This window comes from Protomyctophum bolini (genome assembly GCF_963924005.1).
Source record: "Protomyctophum bolini genome assembly, chromosome: 6".
Taxonomy (NCBI): domain Eukaryota; kingdom Metazoa; phylum Chordata; class Actinopteri; order Myctophiformes; family Myctophidae; genus Protomyctophum; species Protomyctophum bolini.
In genome coordinates, this window is record NC_137867.1 from 17662430 (window position 1) to 17688979 (window position 26550).

The following is a 26550-nucleotide window of genomic DNA, read 5'->3' on the forward strand; positions in this document are numbered from 1 at the left end:
GGAACCAGCCCAATGACTCCTGGTAGTTCTCTGACCACACTTTGAGAACCACTGATGTAGAGAGGAGAGTCGGAACAGGAGAAAGGGAGTGCTGAACGAGAGACAGAACAAAAGATGTCCGTTTTTGTTGAATCTATATGGCTGACTGCCGCCTCTCGACACTCATCTTGTAAGTGGAAATTTATACAGGATGCAGAGGTCAACTTCACATGGCTCTGGCAACTACAAGAATAGTGTGGCTCAGTGTATATGACTGTGTGGGGGTGGATGATTCAGATATCTGTCTGTGTGTGTGTGCATATGTACCCATAGTGTGTTCTTGAATACTATATGTACAGACAGTGTCTGTACATATAGACACATGCATGCACGCAAGCGGGTGTGTCTGTCAGACACACCCGCTTGCGTGCGTGCATGTGTCTGTGAGAGATATCAACTATGTCTGAGTAGAGGGTGCCTCACTGCCTCCCTCACCCCCCAGCCCCACCCCTCCCCCCTCCCCCAGTGGGGATGTTAAACGCTACAGCGACAGGCGATGACCCCAGTCGTAGACACGTCAAAGTTCAAATTGGCTCCTGAGGGGAGGACAGTGACCCTGAACACAGAGACATCTTACAGAGGGAATGAGGAGGAAGACGAACAGGAGGGGGGACAGAGACAGAGAGAGAGAGAGAGGACGTGGGAAAATAGAAGAAGGGATGAGAGAGAAGCGGTGTGGGAGGGAGTGAAGGGGGGATTAAGAGTGACAAGTAGCATTGAAGAGAGGTGGAGTGTGATTGGAGGAGGAAGAATGGGTGAAAGATTAGACAAGACAGAGAGAAAGACAAGAGGATGAGCTGGAATGGAAAAGAATTGAAGAGGACCCCTTCCCCTCTTTAAAAAAAATAAAAACAATCTGGAATAGAGGGCACAGGTCGTAGTGTGAGTCTCCTTGACAGTTAAAGAGAGAAAAATGACACTAGAAGTGGAGGGTTAGTTTGTGGAAAAGAACGTCTGTTTTCAGGCAAGTAGGCAAGAACAAGAGAAAGTAAATGGTGCCTTTGGGGCCTGTGATGTCAGCCCTTTGGGGCCTATAGGCTCCAACATACAGGATATATTGGACATATAGTGGGAGAAAATGACAGTTTGGTGGAGGGGTACAGATGTTAACGATCTTATCGCACCGTGATTTAAGGGTTCGGTCAATGAGGTTTTCATTTGTGTACTTCTTTTCACGTCGTGGCTCCTAGGGGCCAAGCCACCACCTAGATCAGTGATTCTCAACCTTATTCATTTCAAGGTTCGATATATAGCTTGATATACCTTATAGGCTATGGCACACCCTTGTTACGATGGGACAGTAGATCTACTGTTTTTGCTGTTTTTGAAAATAAAAACAAAAAACTGCAATAATCATAATTGTCACAATATGATATTACTGTCACAATATCCATATCGAGGCATTTGGTAAAAAATATCAAGCTCTGTAATCTTGTCCATTTCGCCGCGGCCCCAAGTCAAACTACAGAGAGGACAATACATGAGCTACATGTACTGTACAGTACTTTATGTATGGTCTCTCTCTGTCGGTCTGTTCGGACCTTGTAGTTATACCTCCAGGAGGAAGGTGGCGTGTGCTTTTATGAGACATTCTGACTACACACCACGGCACCAAAACAAGGTTCTTAAACTGTCATTTAGCATTTAAGAGCACTTATCAATTTCATGGAAGCAGTCAAAATGTCAGTCATGAGTCAGACATGACTTATTCCATGTGCGTTCCAAAATGAGCCCATTCGAGAACGCTGGTCATAAAGCAGAAAAAGGTGTTTGATCTATAGCCAGGTATTGATCAAAAACACTCTGTTCATAGAAGTGCGAGTGTATTTCATTTTGATCGTGCGTGTGCGCCATAAACACTAATGGCGTTTGACTTGTGTTTGAGTTATGGCCAGGTATCGATCAGAAAACATCCAGGCAGCTCTAAACTCTGCTAAAGAGCTTTTTGTGAGACCCAACTAAGTGCTGTTATGGGCTCTCATAAGCCATTTAGACTGTGTATAAGCGAGATCGAGGTGAAAAAGTCTGAGAAACAGAAACACACACGGAACTAATCCTCTTATTTTTCTGAAATATTTCCAGACTCGTCATGTCGTCATGCAACCCTATTATTTTCCCTCGTGTGGAATAACTATTGTGAGCCTGTTTTGGGATTTGTTAACAACAGTGACAGTGTCATATCTCCTATAAACTCTGCTGGGTACAATTATGAGTTCCTTGTGCTGAACATGATATTCTTTGGATAAAATAAAAGGTATTTAGTAAACAGAAAATTCATTTTCAGGTGGTCCAGTTGGGCAAATATCAATATACAGTGAGTGACCGGTGCACAACTAAACCAGGAGAGAGAGAGAGAGAGAGAGAGAGAGAGAGAGAGAGAGAGATACTGTACAGTATACTGTATGTATGAGGTGAAACAGATGTAATTGAAAAGTTTCATCCAACCAGGAGAGAGAACCCAATTATCTGGTTCCATATCTGTTGATTGCCCACAGCATCACAATGAGGGCCACAGGTTCTGCAGCACTGCAGGTTTTCTTCTTCCAAATACTCATTTATATTGGCAGTATGGAATTCATACTTCTATCTGCTGTGATCCTCTCCGCTGATATGCTCTCTTTAGTAATTGAATGTGAATGTAAAGTGGAAAGTGGTAAAAACACTACAGCTGTACTCTGGTGTGGGCACCTGTGTGTCATTCTCTGCATATGGAGGTGGAGCGTACATGTTTGGCCACCGTGGGTCAAATAGCAGCTTGAATCATCAGGGTCGTATAAACAGTTTGTGTGTGTGTGTGTGTGTGTGTGTGTGTGTGTGTGTGTGTGTGTGTGTGTGTGTGTGTGTGTGTGTGTGTGAGTGAGTGTATGAGCGAGCGAGCTGGCATGCATGTTGGTGCATATGCACATGACATGAGTCACATGAAGCAACACTGTTGTTGTATAATAGAAAGGCTGTGATTGGTCACAAAACAAAGTAGTGACTAATTAGGTGAACTATAATTGTTACTGTAATTATGAATCCATACAGAGCCAGCATTAGACTGCCAATTAGAAATGGGAATGATGAAAGGGATTTAAGGCTTTGAGGCTAAGAGCAAAGAAAGCAACCGTAATGTGAGATGCTTGAAGAAGATGGAGACATGTTCTTCATCTCTCATCCTTCTTTAATATACGTCTGCTTGTAACATTTTGCCTAGTGATGTATCTTTTTTGAGTGGTGCAGCCACTCCATTGCATAGCTATGTGTGTCTGTATGTCTGTCTCTGTGTATGTCTAAGCACGGAAATAGCACTCTTTTCATGTGTCACTGTTGTGCTACCTAACACAATTGCACACACACACACACACACACACACACACACACACACACACACACACACAGTACAGTACAGCACCACTCAGTTCTGACGGGTCTGTTTTTTGTTCTCTATTCATCATAGCATGTTTTCATAGTACTGTACATGTACACCTTTGTGCATGGTAATGTTACTGTGTGTGTGTGTGTGTGTGTGTGTGTGTGTGTTAAATGCTGGTGTGTGTGTGTGTGGGAGGGTAAAAGGCCAGGTGATGGTTCGTCTCTGGTAATTTGATCTCATTAACACCTGCGGTACCTGTTAACTTGTGTTGCTCTCTATTGTACACTTTACGACAGTTCTATATAGTTTCCTTTACGGCAACGGACATGAGGGGATATACGCATGCGCAGTGGGCGCAGGTTTTCAGTTGTGAAATGTGGAGGGAACCATGTTTACATGTTCAGTCGGTGTTGGGAAAATAAAGCAATTTACAACTGTATAAACGTCGTGTTTATTAAGACCTATTCAACATTGGTAGCAGAGGATGGTTTGAAGATGGCTGCAAACTACAGAGTACCGCCGAAGTTTGACGAAACCAAGCCGTATGAAGGTTGGAAAAATGAGATCAATATATGGTCGCGAGTTACCGAACTCGACAAGAAGAAGCAGGCTCTTGCAGTGGCTTTGGGACTGGAAGGACGAGCCAGGGAAATCGCGATGGAGATTTCAGCAGAAGACTTGGACAATGACACTGGTATGGAGACATTATTAGCTAAACTGGACGGCGTTTTTCAGCAAGAAGAAAAGGACCGCGCGTACGAAGCGTATTCTCAGTTTGATCGCTTAATGAAAGACAGTTCGGTATCCATGGCAGATTACATAATCGACTTTGAGCAGCGTTACAACCGAATCAAGAAGTACAACATGGCGCTTCCAGATGCGGTGTTAGCCTTCAAGCTGTTGGACACGGCCTGCCTCGATGATAAAGACAGACAACTAGCACTAACGGCGTGCCCCGATTTAAAGTTTGCATCGATGAAGTCGGCACTCAAGCGGATTTTTGGAGGGAAGACGGCGCCAGGATCGGCACGCGGGATACAACTAAACCAGGATGCAGCTTTCTTCACTGAACAACGACAACGTCAAGGACAAGGAAGACGGAACACGACATTTCAACAAAGGAGTGAAAAGACATTGTTGCCGGGCACCAACCCATTGGATAAGTTCGGTAAACGGTCGAGATGTGCTGTGTGTCAAAGCACATTTCATTGGGCCAAGGACTGTCCCCACAAGAAGAACGAACAAGTAAGATTAACTGAAGACGAAAATGTAGATGAAGTTAACATCACGTTGTTGACAAATAACCCCATGTCTGACGCAGAGATTTTCATAACTGAATCAGTAGGATCCGCCATCATAGATACTGCATGCACTCGTACTGTATGTGGGGAGAAATGGCTTGACAGTTTTGTTAATGGTCTTAGTCAAGAGCAGGCAGACAAAATGATGAAGACAGAAAATACCAGTTCCAGACCATTTCGTTTTGGAGATGGCAACTTGGTATATTCCACCAGAAAAGTGAAAATACCTGCTAAAATAGGACACACAAAATGTCACATTGAGGCAGAAGTGGTCAATGCTGACATTCCACTGTTGCTGAGTAAATCTTCACTGAAGAAGGCAGGAACTGTTTTAGACATGGAGAATGACAGAGCAGTAATGTTTAAGCAGCAGATTCCTCTTGAGTTTACTAGCTCAGGACACTACTGTGTAGACATAAGAGACAAAGACAACACAACACAGCGAATGAAAGATGACGTGATACTTGCAGCGACAGCTGAAGATGAAGCCCTGACAGTGACAGAAAACATGTCTTCAGCCGAAAAGCGCAAAGTCCTTCTCAAGCTACACAAACAGTTTGGCCACGCATCTGCAGACAGGCTGCAGAGGCTAATCCAGAGCTCGGGAAACAAAGACAAGGACTGCCTCACTATTTTGCAACAAATAGTGCATGATTGTGACATATGTCAGAGATACAGCAAAACTAAGCCGAAGCCAGCTGTTGGTCTGCCTCTAGCTTCAGAGTATAATGAAACAGTGGCGGTGGACCTGCACGAGTTGGAGCCAGGAGTATGGTATCTACATGTGATTGACCAATTCACACGCTTCAGCGCAGGCAGTATTGTGAAAACGAAGAAAGCCTCTGAAATAGTCAACTCCCTTATCCACACATGGATAAGTGTTCACGGCCCCCCTCGTATTCTGTACAGCGACAACGGTGGAGAGTTCAATAACGCAGAGTTCAGAGATATGGCGGAAAACTTCAACATCGAGACGAGGACAACAGCAGGATACAGTCCCTGGAGCAACGGGCTGTTGGAAAGACATAATCAGACTCTCACTGACATCCTCCTGAAGGTGAGACAAGAAAACGGATGTGACTGGCACACTGCCCTAGACTGGGCCCTTATGGCTAAGAACTGTATGCACAGTGTTCATGGTTATAGCCCACATCAACTGGTATTTGGTCAAAACCCTAACCTTCCTTCTGTATTGATTGATAAACTACCTGCACTAGAAGGCACTACAGTAAGTGCAAGGGTAGGGCAACACATATCAGCGTTGCATGCTTCTAGGAAAGCTTTCACTGAATCTGAATGTTCAGAGAGGATAAGGAGAGCACTGCGTAAGCAGCTCAGACCCACAGATGAAAAGTATGAGACAGGAGACAAAGTCTATTACAAACGAGCTGACAGTACAGAGTGGAAGGGACCAGGGGTAGTTATTGGTCAGGATGGGGCTGTTGTATTTGTACGACATGGTGGTATCCTTGTTAGAGTACATCACTTAAGGCTTAATAAGATACACACACGTGTTCAAGATGAGGTTCTCAATGACACAAACAGTGAGACAATTGTACAGAACCAAGCAGCAGATAGTGAAACCAGTGTGGTGAACGGAGCCACAGGTAGCTCATTTACTGAACAAAACACAGACAACGAACAGGAAAGTGACAGGGAGTCCAATGCAGGAGAGGGAGCACATACTTTAGTGACTCAAAATGATGTAACACAAACTGAAATGGAGCACAATGTCTATGATGATAACCCTGTGATTTCTGCAAGTGTCAAGGTAAAAGCAGGACAGACTGTAACTTTTATGAAAAGAGATGAAAGTGTTCTATGTAGAGCTAAAGTCCTTAATAGGGCAGGCAAAGCCACAGGAGGGTACAAAAATTGGTATAACCTGCAATTTATTGAAAATGATGGGGGTCATGGTCAAAAAGAGGCAGTTGATCTGTCACGTGTGAATAGTCTCAACATTGAATCCGATTCAGAAGTCAGGGATGCTGATGTTCTTATAACAAAAGACATATCATTTGATGAAGCAAAACAAGTAGAGATTGACAACTGGAAAAATAATGATGTTTTTGAAGAGGTTGAAGATGCAGGCCAAAAATGTGTTTCCACCCGTTGGGTCTGTAGTCTAAAAGAAACTGACAAGGGTGTTGTACCTAAAGCTAGGCTTGTAGCCAGGGGGTTTGAAGAGTTTAATACTCAACAGCTGCAGAAAGATTCACCGACCTGTGCCTCTGAATCCCTGAGGTTATTGCTAGCAGTGATTTGCCAAAATCAGTGGAAAGTCCATTCTATGGACATTAAATCTGCCTTTTTGCAGGGCATGGAGTTGTCAAGGGACATTCATGTCCGCCCACCCCCGGAAGCAAACAGTAAAGGAATTTTATGGAAACTAAAGAAATGTGTATATGGTCTTGCTGATGCATCACTTTATTGGTATAATAGAGTGAAAGAAATCATGCTGAGTACAGGTGGTAAAGTGTCAAAAGTGGATCCTGCAGTCTTTTATTGGTTAGATGACCAATGCAGAGTTAAAGGGGTACTGGCATGTCATGTAGATGATTTTCTCTGGGCCGGTTCGCAACACTTTGTAACTGATGTGATTCCTCGACTGAAGTCTGCGTTCCATGTGGGACGCGAGGAACATGGGAATTTCTGCTATGTGGGACTGGATATTGTCACTGTAAATGGTGTCATAGAGATGCATCAGCAGAGCTATATTGACAACATGCAACTCATCCACATGCAGCCAGCACGTGCTATGCAAAGAGATTCAGCTCTTAGTGAAACTGAAAGAGAGCAGCTGAGATCTAAAATAGGACAAATTCTTTGGGTTGCAAGGCAAACCAGACCTGATGCTATGTTTGATGCCTGTATTTTGGCATCCATTCTAAAAAATGCTACTGTACAGTCCATTCATGATGCAAATAAGGTGATTCGTAAACTAAAAGCTGAAAAGGTTACTCTGAAATTTCAGCATTTGGGTAATAATGATGCTTTGAACTTGACTGTTTTCAGTGATGCTTCGCTGGGGAACTTGCCAGATGGAGGTACACAAGGGGGGACATTGATCACACTCATGGGGGAAAGCGGAAAGTTTTCTCCTCTCTGTTGGCAATCGAAGAGGATCAGACGTGTAGTGCGGAGCACACTTGCGGGAGAGACTCTTGCCATGTCGGATGGAATTGACAATGCAATTTTCCTTGCCACTCTCTTTTCTGAGCTCACTACTGGGACTGCCGATTTGAATGCTCCCGGGTTGGTCTGTGTGACTGACAATCACTCGCTTTACGATGCCCTTAAGTCCACTAAACAGGTCACAGAGAAGAGACTTCGGTTAGACATAAGCGGCATCAAAGAGCTCGTTCAGAGTAAAACAATCAAAAAGGTGCTCTGGTCAGTGACGAAAGCCCAACTCGCTGACTGTCTGACTAAAAAGGGAGCGTCACCTCTAGTGCTCTTGAAAGCACTCTGTGAAGGAATATGGCATCCAGCCTAAATGTAAAAAAAAAAAAAAAAAGAAAAAGAACAGTGGAGAAGTTTGTATTTTGTTATTTTTCTTGAATGTTTTTCTTTTGTCTTTTCTTCTTTGCACTTGGTTTATGGGATGGCTGAATCTTTTTTTTATTTTAAAGAAAGAAGAGGGAGATTGTTAACTTGTGTTGCTCTCTATTGTACACTTTACGACAGTTCTATATAGTTTCCTTTACGGCAACGGACATGAGGGGATATACGCATGCGCAGTGGGCGCAGGTTTTCAGTTGTGAAATGTGGAGGGAACCATGTTTACATGTTCAGTCGGTGTTGGGAAAATAAAGCAATTTACAACTGTATAAACGTCGTGTTTATTAAGACCTATTCAACAGTACCGACAGACCGGATGTTATCCCGGATGTGGATGTAGCAGCTAGATGTAGGGGGAACATTTTCGATGACGCCCCACTGTTGCGCAACATCGAATGTTGCGCAACAGACTCTCCCAGCCTGTGGAGCGATGCGATCGGTTTTGATATCAATAATATCCGTCCTTTTGATCAATCTTCGCGCTGGGCGCTGGCCGTTACTAATTGAAAAGACGGTGAACTTCGTCCTGTGCGCTCGGGGTGTTAATAATATACAGCTGATTTTCAACATTTCTGTGGAATTCCTAGTTAGTATGTAACTAAACCGTATTGGAGCTGCTGTGTATCATGTTGAACTGCTGTGTATCATGCTGCCATCCTTTCAGAGGGTCCATTTGGTTACATGTGCACTCTCAGAGGTAAACTACATGGTTAAAATGTAGAATTGTACTGTGTTGCACTAGCAAGGCGGGAGGCAGGATTGACTCCACGTGACAAGTTCAATTCCAAAGCGTTGTTTCTTTACTTGACATTTAAATGGCAACAACGCCGCCCCACCGCTGGTACTGACAGAGGTTAATTTCCGTAATGTGATGACATCATAGTCTAGTGATTTTTTTTCCAGTTTTAATGTATATTGGCCCGAGGATCCAAGGGGAGGGATGGTGGGAGTGGTGGAGCATGAATGCGGGTACTTCTATGGGAGTCTGCTTGTTATCAGTAGTTCCCTAACATTATTCTTCTGTAGCTAATTGGTATCGGGTCATTTAGGTTTAGGGCCCTTAAGAAGGGCTGGGCCAACTGGAGCCCCTGCACATACACACACACACACACACACACACACACACATACGCACACGCACACACACACACACACACACACACACACACACACACACACACACGATCACGCACAGACGGACTCCCAAGTCGGCATGGTGATCTTAATGATTCTGAGTCTTCCGTCTGGGGGAAGAGGAAGTGTGCATCTGGTTAATGATTCGCCCCCTGGGTTGAGTGGAGAGGGCGGACCGTTAAAAGTTGGAGATAAGGCCCAGAGTCAGACACAGTGGCATTTAAAGCAATACTACAACATGACTGGTGACCGTGTGAGAGAGAGAGAGGGGCCGATAGCAGAGTTACACAGGGGAGGGTGGACTGTGAGGTTTAAACTTGAGACAGATTTTCATGCAAATTAACTCGTCAAATGAACTGAAGAAAAGGATAAATCCATGAGTAATTTGTCTTCTTTTAGTGAAAGTGTATCGTGTGAATATTGATTTCATGAAGAGATGAACGCTGCTAATTATCCTGCTGCACAGTGTGCATCACCTTTTCTTTTTTAATTCATTATTATTTTGCGGTCGATGTGTAATTTTGCTTTCAAATGAGTCAGATTGATTACAGATCGCAGCACACACACACACACACACACACACACACACACACACACACACACACACACACACACAAACAAGCTGTATTATGTTACTTCTGGAGATACTGATGTAATCTATTTAGCCTTATCCTATCTATCAGAAGTGCAGGTACATTAAACCTTATCCTATCTATCAGAAGTGCAGGTACATTAAACCTTATCCTATCTATCAGAAGTGCAGGTACATTAAACCTTATCCTATCTATCAGAAGTGCAGGTACACTAAACACATCCCTTATCCAATCTATCAGAAGTGCAGGTACACTAAACCTTATCCAATCTATCAGAAGTGCAGGTACACTAAACACATCCCTTATCCTATCTATCAGAAGTGCAGGTACACTAAACCTTATCCTATCTATCAGAAGTGCAGGTACACTAAACACATCCCTTATCCTATCTATCAGAAGTGCAGGTACACTAAACCTTATCCTATCTATCAGAAGTGCAGGTACACTAAACACATCCCTTATCCTATCTATCAGAAGTGCAGGTACACTAAACCTTATCCTATCTATCAGAAGTGCAGGTACACTAAACACATCCCTTATCCTATCTATCAGAAGTGCAGGTACACTAAACCTTATCCTATCTATCAGAAGTGCAGGTACACTAAACCGCACACGGTTTGTGGACATAGACACGCTTTGGGAGAAAACCTCTGCGATATGGTCACGCTACACCCTGTATTGCTGGTCGTGGAAAACTCAATCCACTGAGATTATTGAAGGAAAACCCAGAATTTCAGGAACATTCAAACAACTTGGCCAGACTTGGGATGTTTCAACAGAGCTCTTTGATCAACTGCAGCAGTTCACTGGAACCTGTTTTTTGTGCCAGGAGAAGGGAGGCTGATTCCAGTCAACTCCTACCATGTAGAGAATGTCTATTTCTCCATGCCATCCGTGCCAATTACCAGACTCTAATATGGAGATGCTCTCTGCAGACTCGCCCATCTGCACCAGATCCCATACAGAGTGGATGGACAACTGTTGATGGTTGACAGTTAGCAATTCACTGGATGCGTACAGCGGAGCCCCTGCACCAGATGTAGCCCTTGAGTTTTTGGCTTGTCTCATGAACTCATGAACTGTTTCTCTAGAACAGTCTGCACACACTTCCAGTATCAAGGTCAACATAAAAGTCAAGGCCAAGATATGCCAGTTTTGTTAACATTTTGGATCGAAAATTACAGTGACATTGACCTTCGACCTTTGAATGAACTTGAATTGCTTCAGTCATCTCATAAATCAACTCAGCAACCCAGAAAACCTATACTTTGATGGCAGAATCATCCAAATCGGCCCATTAGTTGCCAAGTTATGCCATTCACTATGTACCAATCAGATACCAGATATAAGTGCTGAAAACAAGTGATCAGCTGCCATTTTGAGATTGCTATCATATCATTTCAATCATGAACTACATACATGTAGCAATACAAAAATCATATGCAACCTTTGTCCCTTTTAGTGGTACCCATATCCCAGAAATAGGCCTCTAGCCCATGGACTATGTCCCTCCATATCTACACCACATCTCTTCGCTGAAAATAGCCTTATACAAACACAGTGTGAGCTTGTAGATCTGCTATTTCCACTGAATTGTTTGCTGCCCCGAATAGGTACGCTATAGGGTTCATGGGGTTAATAACTTCCAGAGGAGCTTGATAGGCATAAAGAATGTGAGAGAGAGAGTGAAGCAGGCCGCTGACCTGCACTGAATCCCAAACAATATGTAAGAGCAGCCAGCTCTCTTCTGTATCTTAATAAGCATACTGTAATGTAAGAGAGAGGCCCCCCTCATCTCCCATCCCAGATCCCTTAGCAGCGTGTAATTACCTTTAAGACCTGCTCCCCGTGCTAAAGGATTAGCCATAATCCATAACCAAACCCCATAACTATCGCTATGCTACGCTACCTCCAGTCAGACACGCGCACCGCGTGGCCCGTTGACTAGAATGTCGTCTTGTCTTCTTCACCTTTCCTCCTCTCCTCCCCTCTTCTCTCTCCCCTTTTAATTTATAATCCTTTTGTTTTTGTTCTCGCCTAACTTTCTCCCACGGCGGATTGCTTTATGCCTCTCTGTATGTGTCTTCCTGTTGTACAGTACACAATCAAAAGTGAGAGAGAAATGACTATACCCAAAGGGGAGGTGTGCAGTGGCAGAGGTGCAGTTGGTTTGATATACAGCTTAATATTGCGTTTTTACTGCTGGCAATTCAGTGTATACGTGTTGAGTGTGCGGATAGCTGTGTGTATGTGTGTTTTCTACCCTGCCCCGCTATTGTCTTCGAAGATGTGCGTGAAGGACTTCACACCACTTTGAATCCTCACGTAGAGTACTTCATCTCTGTTCATGTTGTTCCCATATACACTTCCGGACAGCAGATATGTGGTATCTTATACTGCGTGTGTTATTGTCATTGTAAAGTAGTCCATTGTCCTGTGTCTCTAAAACCTGTCCCAGGTCACCTCTCTCATGCTGTCTGCCTGTCTATCTCCCGTATATATCTCTCGCTTTCTGTCACTCACTCACCTTGCCTTCCAAATCTTCTAATCACCTTTGGGTTTTGCATCCTTTCCGCAAGGTTATCACACATCAGCTCATTCCAAAGCATGCAGTCAGGGTACATCTGTCTGCGTGCGTGCATGCGTGCGCGTGCGTGTGTGTGTGTGTGTGTGTGTGTGTGTGTGTGTGTGTGTGTGTGTGTGTGCGTGCGTGCGTGTGTGCGTGTGTGATCCAATGTGTGTACATCTCAGTGTGTTTCAGCAGAGGCCTTTCCTTCCCTTCGATATGTAGGACCACCATAAAACAACATCAAAGTTGCTTTTCTTTTTTTCCCCTTTGTCCGTGCCTCGACAGTTAAGCGTTTCAGGGTCTGCACACACTCACACAAAGATACACACAAACACAGAGCACGCTCGCTCACACAAACACTTACAGTACATGCTCACGCACGCACACACACAACTGCAAAATGCTATGTGTCAGCTGGTTTACATCAGATCAGAGACTCCCGAGTGGGAGCATGCCCATGCCCACTCTCTCTCAGCACAGCACACACACGCGCGCGCGCACAAACGCACACAAACGCGCACACACACACATTTAAACACTGCCCTCTCCCTGCCCTCTGGCTAATTAATTTCCCGGATCGAGCATGTCCCGCCTTAAAGTGCTCCCCTCCTTCTTGTGTCGCACTCAATCTGTTCCCCCTCTGTCTGTGGCTCTGCAGCCAGCCTGCACATTAGTGCCCTGGCTCACTTCAACCCCCCCCCCCCCCCTCCCCCTCCCACCAATGACTTTGATTTTGTGTGCCCAAATAACATCAGGGCAGAGAACGTCACCTTGCACAACCCCCTGGCTCTCATATCACGTTCTCATCCTGGCTTTGTCTCTTGTTCTCTGTGTGTTGCTATGGTCTCTCTGTATGGTCTCTGTGTCTGTCTAGTCTCTCTGTATGGCCTCTGTGTGTCTCTATGGTCTCTGTGTGTCTATGTGGCCTCTGTGTGTCTATGTGGCCTCTGTGTGTCTCTGTGGCCTCTGTGTGTCTCTATGGTGTAACAAGCCCCCCCCCCTCCCCACCTCCTCGGCATCAGGTGGTCTATAAAGTCTCTGGTTCTCACAACAGTCAACATGTTTGTTCTCAGATTCTAACACCACAAGTTAGGCTTTTGTTTGCCGCTTCCCTTCTGACGTGGGTCTTTACTGCGTTAGTGGTGACCTGGTGACGGCTAGGCTGCTGCTCTCCTTTGAAGATCAGAGTGGTTGAGTTAATCAATCAGGCCACGCCTCTCGCCCGGGTCACTCGCTCCACTCAGGGGCTTAATGGAGTGCCGCACGGTATACTTGTTCCCGCCAGCCCTGCGTGGCCTTACATGCACCGTGGATGTGTGTGTTGTCTGTACAGTGAAGTGAGCTACTACTACTACTACACGGTTACAACAACACGTGTGGGTCGGCAGAGTCCGGAAAGGGAACAATTTGCGGGTGTGACGGCATTTGCAGTACTCGCCTGTGTCTTGTGTTAATAAGTCGTGTTTAATAGCATTTCCCTCCCCTTACAGTGTTTACATTGCCGCTGATGGTGCAAGTTTTAAGCCACTGCGGTTATCTATGCCTTGCCCCATCCCAAACCCCCCCACACGCACACACACACACACACACACACACACACACACACACACACACACACACAGAGGAAACACTAGACCCAGCGGGAACGACGCCAAGACAGCTGAATTCAAATGCTTCGCCCATGCAATAATTTCACCCAGTGCCGATATTAATAACAATAGGTGTATCATCTGTGCCTTTACGGCACGGGAAGCCCACAGGCTCCGGTGCTGCATGGGGTTTGATCATGCAACAGTGCCGGGGGAGGGGGAGGAGGGGGGGCTTGTCAGGGGAGCGAGCGGGCAAGATTTTAAACGCAACACAAAGAGCAGAATGAATGTGTTTCATATTAGACATGACAGTCGTGTTCTCTGGAGTACGTCAGCGCTAATAAGCCCTACTATGTTAGTACACACACACACACACACACACACACACACACACACTGCATCACAGTAAATCTTTACCATATCCCATCACGTCTTTCCTAAGCATTCCATCTTCATCAGCGGTTACAGCGGGGGTGTATCGGGTTACACAGGGCAGGCCGGGGGAACGGGTTCAGGGCAGTAAGGTAGCAGTAATGGCAGCGGCCATGATTTAGGTCTGAGAATGCAATAAGTGAATATCAAATAAGGGCTTTAAATGCCGCTTAACCTGCGACGGGGCCCGGGGTCAGGTACAGATGTAGAAGGGGTGGGGGGGGATGAGATGTTTAAGAAACGGGTTCTTCTCACGTTGTGCTCATCACAGGGCCTGGCCATCCCCTGACCCCTGACCCTGTGAGCTATAGTTACAGTGCTCGGGTATTCGGATTAGTCCACTCTTTATTGTGGGTACGGGAGAGCCATGTGCGCCGAGAACGGACTGCACCGTCCGTCCACAGGTAACGTAGCGGTTAATGGAATAGTATAAGGAGAGTTTCGCCGCCATTTTTCTCTGACTCCGCTAGAGCGCTCGCCGCCCCGTGTGTCAAACCTCTAATTGAATCCAATTACTGAAGCTTCTTCTGCACTGGTGTCGCTCTGCGCCGCTCGGCACGTTGACCAAGTGAAATAATAACGTAGCGCTTGCGGCGGCGCAACGACGATTTAAGATCTCTGCCCCACGGAGGCTCTCCATTGTCCCCACTAGCCTCGGAGCCAATGTTCAGCTAGAAGAATTTAATTCTTCTGTGGCTCCCGTGCTCTCTCCGGTGACCTCTCAGCCTCGCTACTTTCTCCAAACTGGAGAGGAAAAAAGTGAAGCAGATTGGTCTCCTTGGCTCTGTTTTTAGTCACGAAACATTTGGCCTGGTTTTGGCTGACACATCTAATCTTTTTCTTTTCTTCTTCCTTGAGGCTCAATGTTGACGATTGGTTGGTTGATATGTTGAATTTGTCATTGATTGATTGATTGATTGATTGACCCCCTCGTTGTCTGGTGAGGTGACATAGTTATCCTCAATGACAGACATGGGAGTTTCTGGTGCAATGTCCCATGCCTCAAAATGGATGATATCCACAATTTAAGGTCAATCTCTGTCTCTCCCTGCTTCTTTTCATACTTAAGCGAGCGTACACACACACACACACACACACACACACACGCACAGTCGCAAACACGCACTGCCAGCCAACTCGCTCCTAAAGCCATTTCCAGGCAGGCCAGTGGAGTGTGTCCTCATTACAGACTGAGTGTGTAGTCACTACTCAGTCACAGCTCCTGCTGCCAGAATGGGATTTTCTCCTCTTTTCCTCCTCTGTCTATTTTTCCCCTTCTTTTTCACCTTGCCTCCTCTTGCATATCGCTTCATCCATTTCACAGACAGAAAATCATTATCAGTCAGGAAAGACAATTTCCTGCTCCTCTGATCCCTCGTAAGTGAGGAGAGTGTGTCTGCGTGCGAATCGTTCCTTTTTGGGTGATTTCTTTAGAGTGTGTGTGTGTGTGTGTGTGTGTGTGTGTGTGTGTGTGTGTGTGTGTGTGTGTGTGTGTGTTCTGTGATCAAAATCAAATTGAGACTTTATATGGTGCATATTGGTAAATGAACTGATAATGACGAGTATACACTGGCATGCCACGGGAACATCTGTATCTTTTTTGTGTTGGTTGGCTATTCGCGATGCATTGAATCTGCGATGCACCGTAGAGTGTGCAATCCCCTCCACCGCCCAGCCCTGGTGACAACACCAGGCACCAGTTGAACAACACCAGGCACCAGTTGAACAACACCAGGCACCAGTTGAACAACACCAGGCACCAGTTGAACAACACCAGGCACCAGTTGAACAACACCAGGCACCAGTTGAACAACACCAGGCACCAGTTGAACAACACCAGGCACCAGTTGAACAACACCAGGCACCAGTTGAACAACACCAGGCACCAGTTGAACAACACCAGGCACCAGTTGAACAACACCAGGCACCAGTTGAACAACACCAGGCACCAGTTGAACAACACCAGGCACCAGTTGCAACCTCCATCTCTGACGGCTTAACGGGACTGTTGTCATAGACAAAGCTTACGGTAATGGTGTTCCGATCACAACGGAGATGGAGTGTACTATCCCCCTAGATGGAGTGTACTATCCCCCTAGATGGAGTGTACTATCCCCCTAGATGGAGTGTACTATCCCCCTAGATGGAGTGTACTATCCCCCTAGATCCAGGCTCAATGTTCCAGCAAGGATAGAACGAAAGTGAGTGTGGATGTGTGTATGAGGGAGAGAGAGCATGCTCCTCTCAGGGTTATTATTAGACTTTAATCACAACCAGATGAACTTGTTGATAGGGTACTAAACAGGACTAAATGGCTTCCAACTCTCAGCTGAGACTCGGGCCCAGAAGGCACGACGCCACCACTCGTAATGGACCGAGGGGTAAACCCACCCTGGAGGATAGAAGCAACACTGTCTCTCCTCCTAGGCTTCCTCTCTGACATTTTAAAAGGGGCTGTGTGCCATATACAGTGTTGCCATGTCTGCTTACTATAAGCGACTTTGGGCTTGTTTTTCTGTAAAGTCTTGTAAATACAGTATTTGTAGTTTATTTTTGGGGGGGCTTCTAAAGTATAGTTGCTTATTTGGGTTTGTATCCTAATGAAACAGTGGTTCTCAAACATTTTCATGTCAAGGACCCCAAATCTATATGTATTCGTACACCGACCCCCCCCCCCCCCCCCCCCAGTCTAAGCAGATCCGCAAGCTCAGCGACACAGTGTGAGCTTGTAGATTCAAATTGCTCATGTCATATGTGGCCTACAGTATAGTCGCTTCTTTTAGGACTTGTTGTCATAGATTATTTCTCTTGCAAAGTCTGGCAACAGTGTGTGCCATGGTCTCAGCAGAGCCCAGTCAGTCATTGGCATGCAGACAGGTGGTAGGTAGGCTGGTGGCGGTGCAAGCAATCAGGGAAATGGGTCGGACGATGTATTCTCCCGCGGCTCTTGTCCATTCCGCACGGGAGGCACCTGCCTGCCTCTATCTCCTCAACCATGTCAGTTATGGACGAGGAGCGACACTCTCCTGAAGGCAAATCTGTGGTCAAAATGACACTCGGCTGCGCTCCTATATAGTCCTGTGAGAGCAACGTAAAGTGGGTATTTTCTTTTCCTTTTTTTACACATCAAAAGGTATGGTCTTTTAGTATCATGTGATTGGACCTGACAAGGAGTGGGACTGCATGCACGGATGCACACGGACACGCGCACGACTACACACACTGCACGGCACAAAGTCCATAGATCATACAGTATATATACCTTTGTAACTCTGAGAATGTACAAATCATGACCACACACGGTAAAATACTCGCCGTTGATTTATCCATTAGTAACCCTGCGAGTGCACAAGTGGAACCAAATGGACCCGGTTAGCTCCTTCTTCAGAGCGCATTAGCGGGTCACCGCTGGTCAACGGTGGACCCGGTCGGTCCATCTGGGCGCATTCTGGAAGGAAGGCCCCCACCCAGCGCCGTCGTCTTACATGAAACACGCTGGGGCCTTCAAAGCCTTGTGCCGCTGCCTGTTTAGCGGTAATGTACCATTATGTATGGCATCCAAAGAGCACACTGGACTACAAAAGGGAACCACATGTGGAGCACTTCATGTGCCCAAAGCTATATGTTACATATGTTACATATGCCGTGTACGAGAGCATCCCTGTGTGTGCCTGTGTGTGTGTGTGTGTGTGTTTATAAAGCATAAAATGATACATTTCCCCTCTCTGCTTGGTGCAAGCATACCATGCATTATACAATCGCCCTCTAACAGATTTAAACACACACACACACACACACACACACACACACACACTAACACAGAGCTGTTCTAGAGTACTGACTGAGTGACGCAAATTGTATTATACATAGGAATGACACAGCTATGATGCTATTATTCAGGTAAGGCACACGCAGGCCAAATGAGAGAATGTTTACCTGGAAAAAAACAGTTTTGAAAATAGTTTTCGGGGCCTCTATATCGATGGAAAGAAGCTAATTGTTTGCAGGATGGGAGAAAATAAAAGTTTGAAGTGAAATGGATTTCTGCTAAGAGGAAGAGCAGCATCGGGGCTAAGTGACTGTGTGAGGGTGTTGTCTACGCCTCCTCCGTCCGTAGCCTCCTCCTTTCATCTGCCTCATCCCTCTCTCCTCTCATCCCTCTCTCCTCTCTTCCCACTCTCCTCCTCCTCTCATCCCTCAGACTCTCCTGCTCCTCTCATCCCTCTCTCCTGCTCCTCTCATCCCTCTCTCCTCCTCCTCCTCCTCTCTCCTCCTCTCTTCCCACTCTCCTGCTCCTCTCATCCCTCTCTCCTCCTCCTCTCTTCCCACTCTCGTCCTCCTCTTATCCCTCTCTCCTCCTCCTCCTCCTCTCTCCTCCTCTCATCCCTCTCTCCTCCTCCTCTCTTCCCACTCTCCCCCCTCTCTCCTCCTCCTCTCCTCCTCCTCTCTTCCCACTCTCATTAGCCGTGGTGTGAGAGAGTGGAGAACAAAGCCCAGGCCCCTCCAATCGATCTCCGAGCAGCACTATTATAATCGACCAGCGAGGCAATGGTCTCCTCCATCTGCAGGGCGATTGACGGCGCCGGAGATTGATGTGGAGGATTGTGTGTGTGTGTGTGTGTGTGTGTGTGTGTGTGTGTGTGTGTGTGTGACTGTGTGTGTGTGTGTGTGTGTGACTGTGTGTGTGTGTGTGTGTGTGTGCATGCTGTATAGACGAGTTATGTCTTCATCTGAGATTGAATGGCTATACTGTAGGATATAATCCTGTCTCTCTTGACCAGTGTACATTTTATTACCCTCAGCGCAACCTGAAACAACATGGAATATTTGGTGTGTGTGTGTGTGTGCACGCGTGCATGTAGAGGTATCCACATATTGGCCAGGGTGATATGGCCCCCAGATAGTGACAGTTGTTTTGCTCGATACAATTTACCTTGGCACCACATCCTTACTCTGGCAACACACACACACACACACACACACACACACACACACGTGCAATGAACACTCGCACCCTCTCAGACGCTCAAGCAGAGAGAAATGATGTATAAGCTGGCAGCGAGCCCCACTTTGCCCTGGCACAGTATCCTATATACCTTGGCAGTGCTGTGACAAACGCCAACACTCTAATGGATTAGTCCTGCAGCAGCAGTCAGAGCGACGTGTGTGTGTGTGTGTGTGTGTGTGTGTGTGTGTGTGTGTGTGTGTGTGTGTGTGTGTGTGTGTGTGTGTGTGTGTGTGTGTGTGTGTGTGTGTGTGTGTGTGTGTGTGTGTGTGTGTGTGTGTGCGCGTGCATGTGTGTCATCGAGGTGCTGTTTAGACAGTGAAATAACATGTGACTGCAGGCCAGATGACTTGCCCCGGTGTTATTGCCACATTTCTGTATGTTTGTGTGGAAGGAAGATTGTGCCACATTTGCATGTGAAAAGGTGTCAGACTAACACCTCTCCCCCTCTACCCTCCCCACAGCTCTAATAGCTATCGGCCAGTACAGCAGCACCATAGAGACGGTGGACGCAGGCTGGTGTAAGGACATCACCGACCAGGGAGCCACGCAGATCGCCCAGAGCAGTAAATCCCTGCGCTACCTGGGCCTGATGAGGTGTGATAAGGTAAACCACACACTGTGCCCCGCTGCCCAAACAGTGGGCCGGGGACATGCGTCGCAAGTGAATGCAACTGTTTCCTATATAGATATATATATATATATATATATATATATATATATATATATATATATATATATAGTAAAAATCACAACATTTCAAAAATAATAAATAAAAATTAAGTAGTGAAAATAGCAGATCTACAAGCTCGTGCCACGTTGTGAGCTTATAGATCTGAGTTTGGGGCAAATGTCTAATTTCTTTTTTAAGCTAAAAATGTTTGGGATCCACTGCTGAACACAGTCACATTAATGCTGAGGATTTGTACTGTGTGCAGTGAGTGTTGAACAGAGCGCCTTATATACGTTTTGACACCAAGTTAAACATATGTTTTCTCTGTGTGTAATATGTGTTGTAAACTCTAATTGGACCCTCGTCGGGTTCTGGCAGACAGGTAGTGTGTGTGCAGGCTGGGTGGTGTGTGACAATCCAGTTGAATTATTCCCGGGCCCGCTGCTGCAGTCGTCGTACCAAAGGAATAATTTTTCAGGGCTGAAAAACACAAGGGTGGGTGTGTGTGTGTGTGTGTGTGTGTGTGTGTGTGTGTGTGTGTGTGTGTGTGAGTGTGTGGGCGGGGGGGGGGTCTCCGTTTTTGTCAGATGTAATAAGGGGACAGGTTGGGGGCCACTGCTCTGACCCACAGATCAGGGCGACTGACCAATTAAAAACTATCCAGAGGAGAGCGTGTGGTGTAGTTAAGCCACTGCCCTCTGTCCCCCGGGTTGAGGTCGGTAGTGTTGAATGAAGTGAGTGGCTGGCTGCTGATGCAAAGTGACACTGTGTGACCCTTATCAAAGTTACTTTGAGGATCCTTTAGGCATATAAGGGCTGAATCGTTGCCAACAAAATAAAACTCTAAACCTGTCTGCTCACCCTTAAAATATCCAACCGCACAGATCTGAGGGAAGCACACCTATTTCTTTTATTTAGCAGCACGGTAACAACTTGATCCGAGTTCTCCCGTTGGTGCGTTGGCACTCCAGCTATTGGCGTTGCGTCCAATTATGGCAGCATCCTTCAGTGTGACATTTGGGACATGAGGGCAAAACAGGAAGCTCATGTGACAGCCGTCCCCCCATAGCCCAGTAGAACCCTCGCTTCTGTTAACTGTACGAGCTAGGTGTCTTAAAAACCCAATGTAGGTCATGCTCCCAGCGCTGACGGGTCTTCACGTGACAAGTGCAGCAGTGTGTTTTTAATGAGCCTGCAACCGTCGGGCCCGGATGAGGCTACATTTCACATTCATGCTTCAGGTTGAAACAGTTCTTATGAGCTCCCATTGTGCTGGTAAACTCCTGGTGAGGAGTTGGTTGGCAGAGCTGGAAGGGGAAAAGGAAGGAACTCTGGGAGCAGAGGGAGGAGAGGGGGTGGTTTCAGTCATTCGTCATTTTCTATTCCTTCATTTTTAAACGAAACGGTCGCGCATGCATTAGGAGTCACGACTCGGAAAGGTTTGACCCTATGGATGGCTTCCCGGTGCGGGGGCTGTCGTTATATGACACGAGAACATACATGTGTCGTATTTATCTATTTATGCCAACGTTAAAGGTAAAAGGCATGGCGGGTCTCTCCCGCCAGTGGCGGTGACCCTGTGTGCGTAAAAAAGGGCCCTCGGTGATGAAGTGGTCTCTGTGAAGCACATTAGAGCGAACACGGGGGTATGTATCTATCATATTTATCTGGGAGTAATAAAGGGTAACTGCATTACATTGCAGGTGATCACTTAGATTCCATTTTCATTTAGCTCCCTCGTGACTCAGTGACCCCGGCGATCGATATCTATGGGCAGACTATTAAAAATCTATTCTGTAAATGACTACATGTACATCTTCACCGGGATTATCATTTCTTCCATTTCCTCTTCTTCTCTTGCCTATTTGGTTTATCCTCTCTACATTATATGTCTGAACACCCCCCCCCCCCCCCCTTTTTCAGATTGGGCTTTCATAGTGATATTTTACCCTGTAGGATGGGAAGTGAAATAATTATATTTCTATCTGCTGTAATGGGGAGGTAAATGCTTCTAAATAAAGCGGCGATTGTGGCTACCGGGGTTGTAATGGAGTGTGAACCAGGCAGGCAGGCAGGGAGAAGGGCAGTGAGGAAGAATGTGACAGCTTCCAAGGTCAGTTACATTACCAGCATTTGAATCGCAGAATTAAGTTGTTTCTTTCTTTACATGTACTGTAGCTGTCATCTCTCTGGCCTCAAAGTGTGTTTAGCATTGCAGATGAAGCTGGCAGACTCCTGCTGAGCCTTTTGGTGCCAGGGCTGTGCGAGGCAGCTCACTTTGTTTCTTTGTGATTGTTGTGTTGTTGTTTTTTGTCACGTACAGTAGGACAGCCAGTCACAGACTACAGAGAGAGAGAGAGAGAGAGAGAGAGAGAGAGAGAGAGAATTGGGTGGTGTAGAGTTTGTTCAGAGGGAATATGAGTATGGGTGGTGTGTGTGTGTGTGTGTGTGTGTGTGTGTGTGTGTGTGTGTGTGTGTGTGTGTGTGTGTGTGTGGGGGGGGGTTAAGAACGGAATAGAAATAGCTGGTTATTACCGAGGTCACGGTGAGAACGAGAGGTACTGCGAGAGGGACGACAATGGAATGGAAGAGCAGGATGAGGGTAATGGCTATCATACACGTGAGCCTTGGGCCAGCATTGACCATGGTCCTCAATTCCCACTGTCATTCTGCTCTCTCTCTCTCAACCAAACACACATTTCCAAGTACGTTACGCACACACGCATTCTGCTGTCCCTCTCTCCCCTAGACAATGTCTCTATACCGCTCCTCAATCAGGCACCTCTTCCTTTTTTCCCCCGCATAAAGCACTCCATTTTGTCCTGAGTATACAGTATATACAGTTTTTTCACTGTGTCTTCACTGTTCTGAAGTTAACCTCTTTAGAAAATCACCAGTCATGTGTAGATATTGAAGGTCTTTTGCATTACCATTATCTGGTCCAACTAATCTCTTCATCCCAGAGAGTTTGGGCACTGAACAAAACTACATAAAAAACACTGTATGTTTTGTTGTAATGTTGTCCATATTATATACAATACGTTTCTGTGACACTTTCTTAATGGATATTGAGCTTTGCAACGCATTGTAAGCTGGTACATCTGCTATTTTAGGTGTGACATCGCAAACTAAGTATGGATGAGACATAATAGGCAAAACTTGTCTTGAAAACGGAACGCTGAGAGATTCTATGAGTTTCTCATGTATATACAAGATTTATTTACACAAGTAACATGTTTGACTCAGCTCTCTCTCTCTCTCTCTCTCTCTCTCTCTCTCTATCTCTCTCTCTCTCTCTCTCTCTCTCTCAATTCAAATGAGCTTTATTGGCATGAGAAATGTACGTTTACATTGCCAAAGCAAAAGTGGAAGACAATCAAGTTAAAACAATGTATATATAATAGGAATTAAATAAAGGTGGAAACAGAGCTGTGTTACATTAACACTTTGGGTAATACTATATTGTGAAACTATAAAACAATTGTCTATTTTCTGGCAGAGATAGTTATATAGGAGATGTTGGCTTCATACTTTTGAAAGTGGACGGCAGTATTTCAATGTTTTTGCATTCTCTCTCTCTCTCTCTCTCTCAGACAAAATGGCTCTCCTTCACGTTCAATAGGCCCTCTTCTCAGCTCATTCATTACGCTATCCCAGCATGTCAATCAGAGGCGTGTCATTAAATGAGTTACAGCGCTCATCTCTCCCTCCCTCTCTCCTAAACACGCCCATCCGTCCGGCCATCAATTTATCCATTCCCCATCCATCTATCCATCCAGCTTGTCAGCCATACATCCACCCACCCCTCCCTCCTGTCAGCCAAAACACCCGACAGTTTGGCCCAAACCTTTCCATTTCTCAGGGCTTAGAATGCAGTCAATCATACACAATACTCTCATGACTCTCCACCAGGCCGAAGGCATGGGGAGAGAGTATGTTTTGCACTCCGTCCGTCCGTCTGTGTACAGCTATCTCCGGCACCGTTAACCTGGTCGATGCCAAACTTTGCACACACACTCCCTGGATGCCAACGATGAACCTCTGCCCCATATTTTCCAGAACGGCCTGTTATAGTGCTACCAGGATGCCGACTTTTGTAAAACACATTTTTTTTATATTACTCCTCCATATTTTGTGCCCAAATCTTGCAAATCGTTACACAGTATCTCTACAGTCATGTGTTCAAGTCGGATCTGTCCGATATTTCATATTCCATCCTGATTGGCTAACATTGGCTTTCAAAGTTTACAGGATTGGCTCGTTTTGAACTAAAAGCCTCAAATCATGAATGCAGCGTGCAATTTACGTGAAATCTTTCACGGATTTTCCTACTAGGCTGAGGAATATATCCCACCCTTTTCACATTGGCCTGTTAGAGCGCCACCAACAGATGGATTTTTGCACAACACATTTTTGGAACAAAATGCCTCAAATCATTCAATTGCCATCCAAGGCGTAAAAGGAAATGGCACCCTTTTCACATTGGCTTATTATAGCGCCAACCAGGAGGCCACAACCTGACCTGGCCTGGTGGAGACCTGTGCCCTGAGGGGAACTTTTTCTAGTTTAATTTCCTTTTATCTCCCGAAACAACCAAATCTACATTGAAATGTTGAGGGTTACGTTCTGGATGAAAACCCCTTTTAAGTGAATTAGACTGAGCTGGGCTCTATTCATTTGATGTTTTGCGGAGTGGCACTGGCTGTATCCTTTAGGCTAAATGAGGAAGATGAACAAAGGGGATTCAAAGAGGGGAAAATAAAACTTGTAGTCCACAGACTATTAGATTTGAGATGGCATGCTCTCGCCATGTTGCTCTTGATTAGCTCCTATTTGTCCAAGGCTCTCATGTGGAGAGAGCAGCTGAGGCCCGGGCTATGACCCAGAAGGACCCGTCTCTGCACCACAGTCTGAAGGACACTGTCCCGCTATTCGCCCATCAGCCTACAAAGCAGCACCGGATGAACACCAGCCGGGGATCCTTTTTGATTTACGCACCAGTCTGCCTCCTGGTTGAACTTGAAAACATGAGAACTGTTCAAATGTATAGTTACATACTGTAGTTACATTCTGTAGTTATATACTGTGGCTGTCTGGTTAAAAAACGCTGACGAAGGCCAGCTGGCCGAAACGTGTCCATCATGGTATGCTGTGCGTATTAAAGACTATTAGTTTTGATCGTGAGTGCGGTACATGTTTTGGGGCGCCAATAGACCCAGTGGTTGAGGCGCATGCATACCACATAGGCTCTCATGCCTGACGGCAAGTCTCAGGTTTGATTCCTGAGCCCAGTGGACTTTTGCTACTTGTCACTCTCTCTCCCTGTTTCCTGTCTCTCCACTGACTATGCAGTAAAGTGCGGAAACAGGCCCAAAATACATTAACACATTCCCTCCCGTTACACTAGGCGGGATGGTGAGGCAAATGCACAAAATACCAAAGTAGAAGAAGAGATCCTGGGCAACCAGGAAGTGCAGCCCCAACCACACTGTGTGTGGCTTCACTGTAGGCAGCGGAGGACCCGCGATGGAATTGTTTTTATTTTTTTATTTAAAACCTCCCAAACACCATGTAAGAACATGGAATTATAACCCCCCAAACACCATGTAATAACATGGAATTATAACCTCCCAAACACCATGTAATAACATGGAATTATAACCTCCCAAACACCATGTAAGAACATGGAATTATAACCTCCCAAACACCATGTAAGAACATGGAATTATAACCTCCCAAACACCATGTAATAACATGGAATTATAACCTCCCAAACACCATGTAAGAACATGGAATTATAACCTCCCAAACACCATGTAAGAACATGGAATTATAACCTCCAAAACACCATGTAATAACATGGAATTATAACCTCCCAAACACCATGTAAGAACATGGAATTATAACCTCCAAAACACCATGTAATAACATGGAATTATAACCTCCAAAACACCATGTAATAACATGGAATTATAACCTCCCAAACACCATGTAATAACATGGAATTATAACCTCCCAAACACCATGTAAGAACATGGAATTATAACCTCCCAAACACCATGTAATAACATGGAATTATTATATTATATTTATATCCAATGTAGTTGTATTATTTAGTCACTTCTCATTGCTTAAATATCAGTAAAACCCCCACAATTTTGTAACATAAATAACCAATCTCTGAGCTTATACATAGGTTATTATTTCTGCTTTTGCATGACATTGTGACTCGACAAAGCATATGGCATTACTTCACAAGAAAAACATAAAACATTGAAATATGGAGATCCAAGCTTTCTG

At 45.5% G+C, this 26550-nt stretch overlaps 1 protein-coding gene across 1 annotated transcript in view; it reads left to right on the forward strand.

Annotated features, from left to right (window-relative positions):
* Positions 1-26550, forward strand: part of fbxl17 (F-box and leucine-rich repeat protein 17) — a 248992-nt gene that overhangs the window by 204653 nt on the left and 17789 nt on the right. The window contains exon 10 of the mRNA XM_080766456.1: positions 20042-20184. Coding sequence (XP_080622582.1) covers positions 20042-20184 — 143 coding nt within the window. The remainder of the gene's footprint in view (positions 1-20041; positions 20185-26550) is intronic.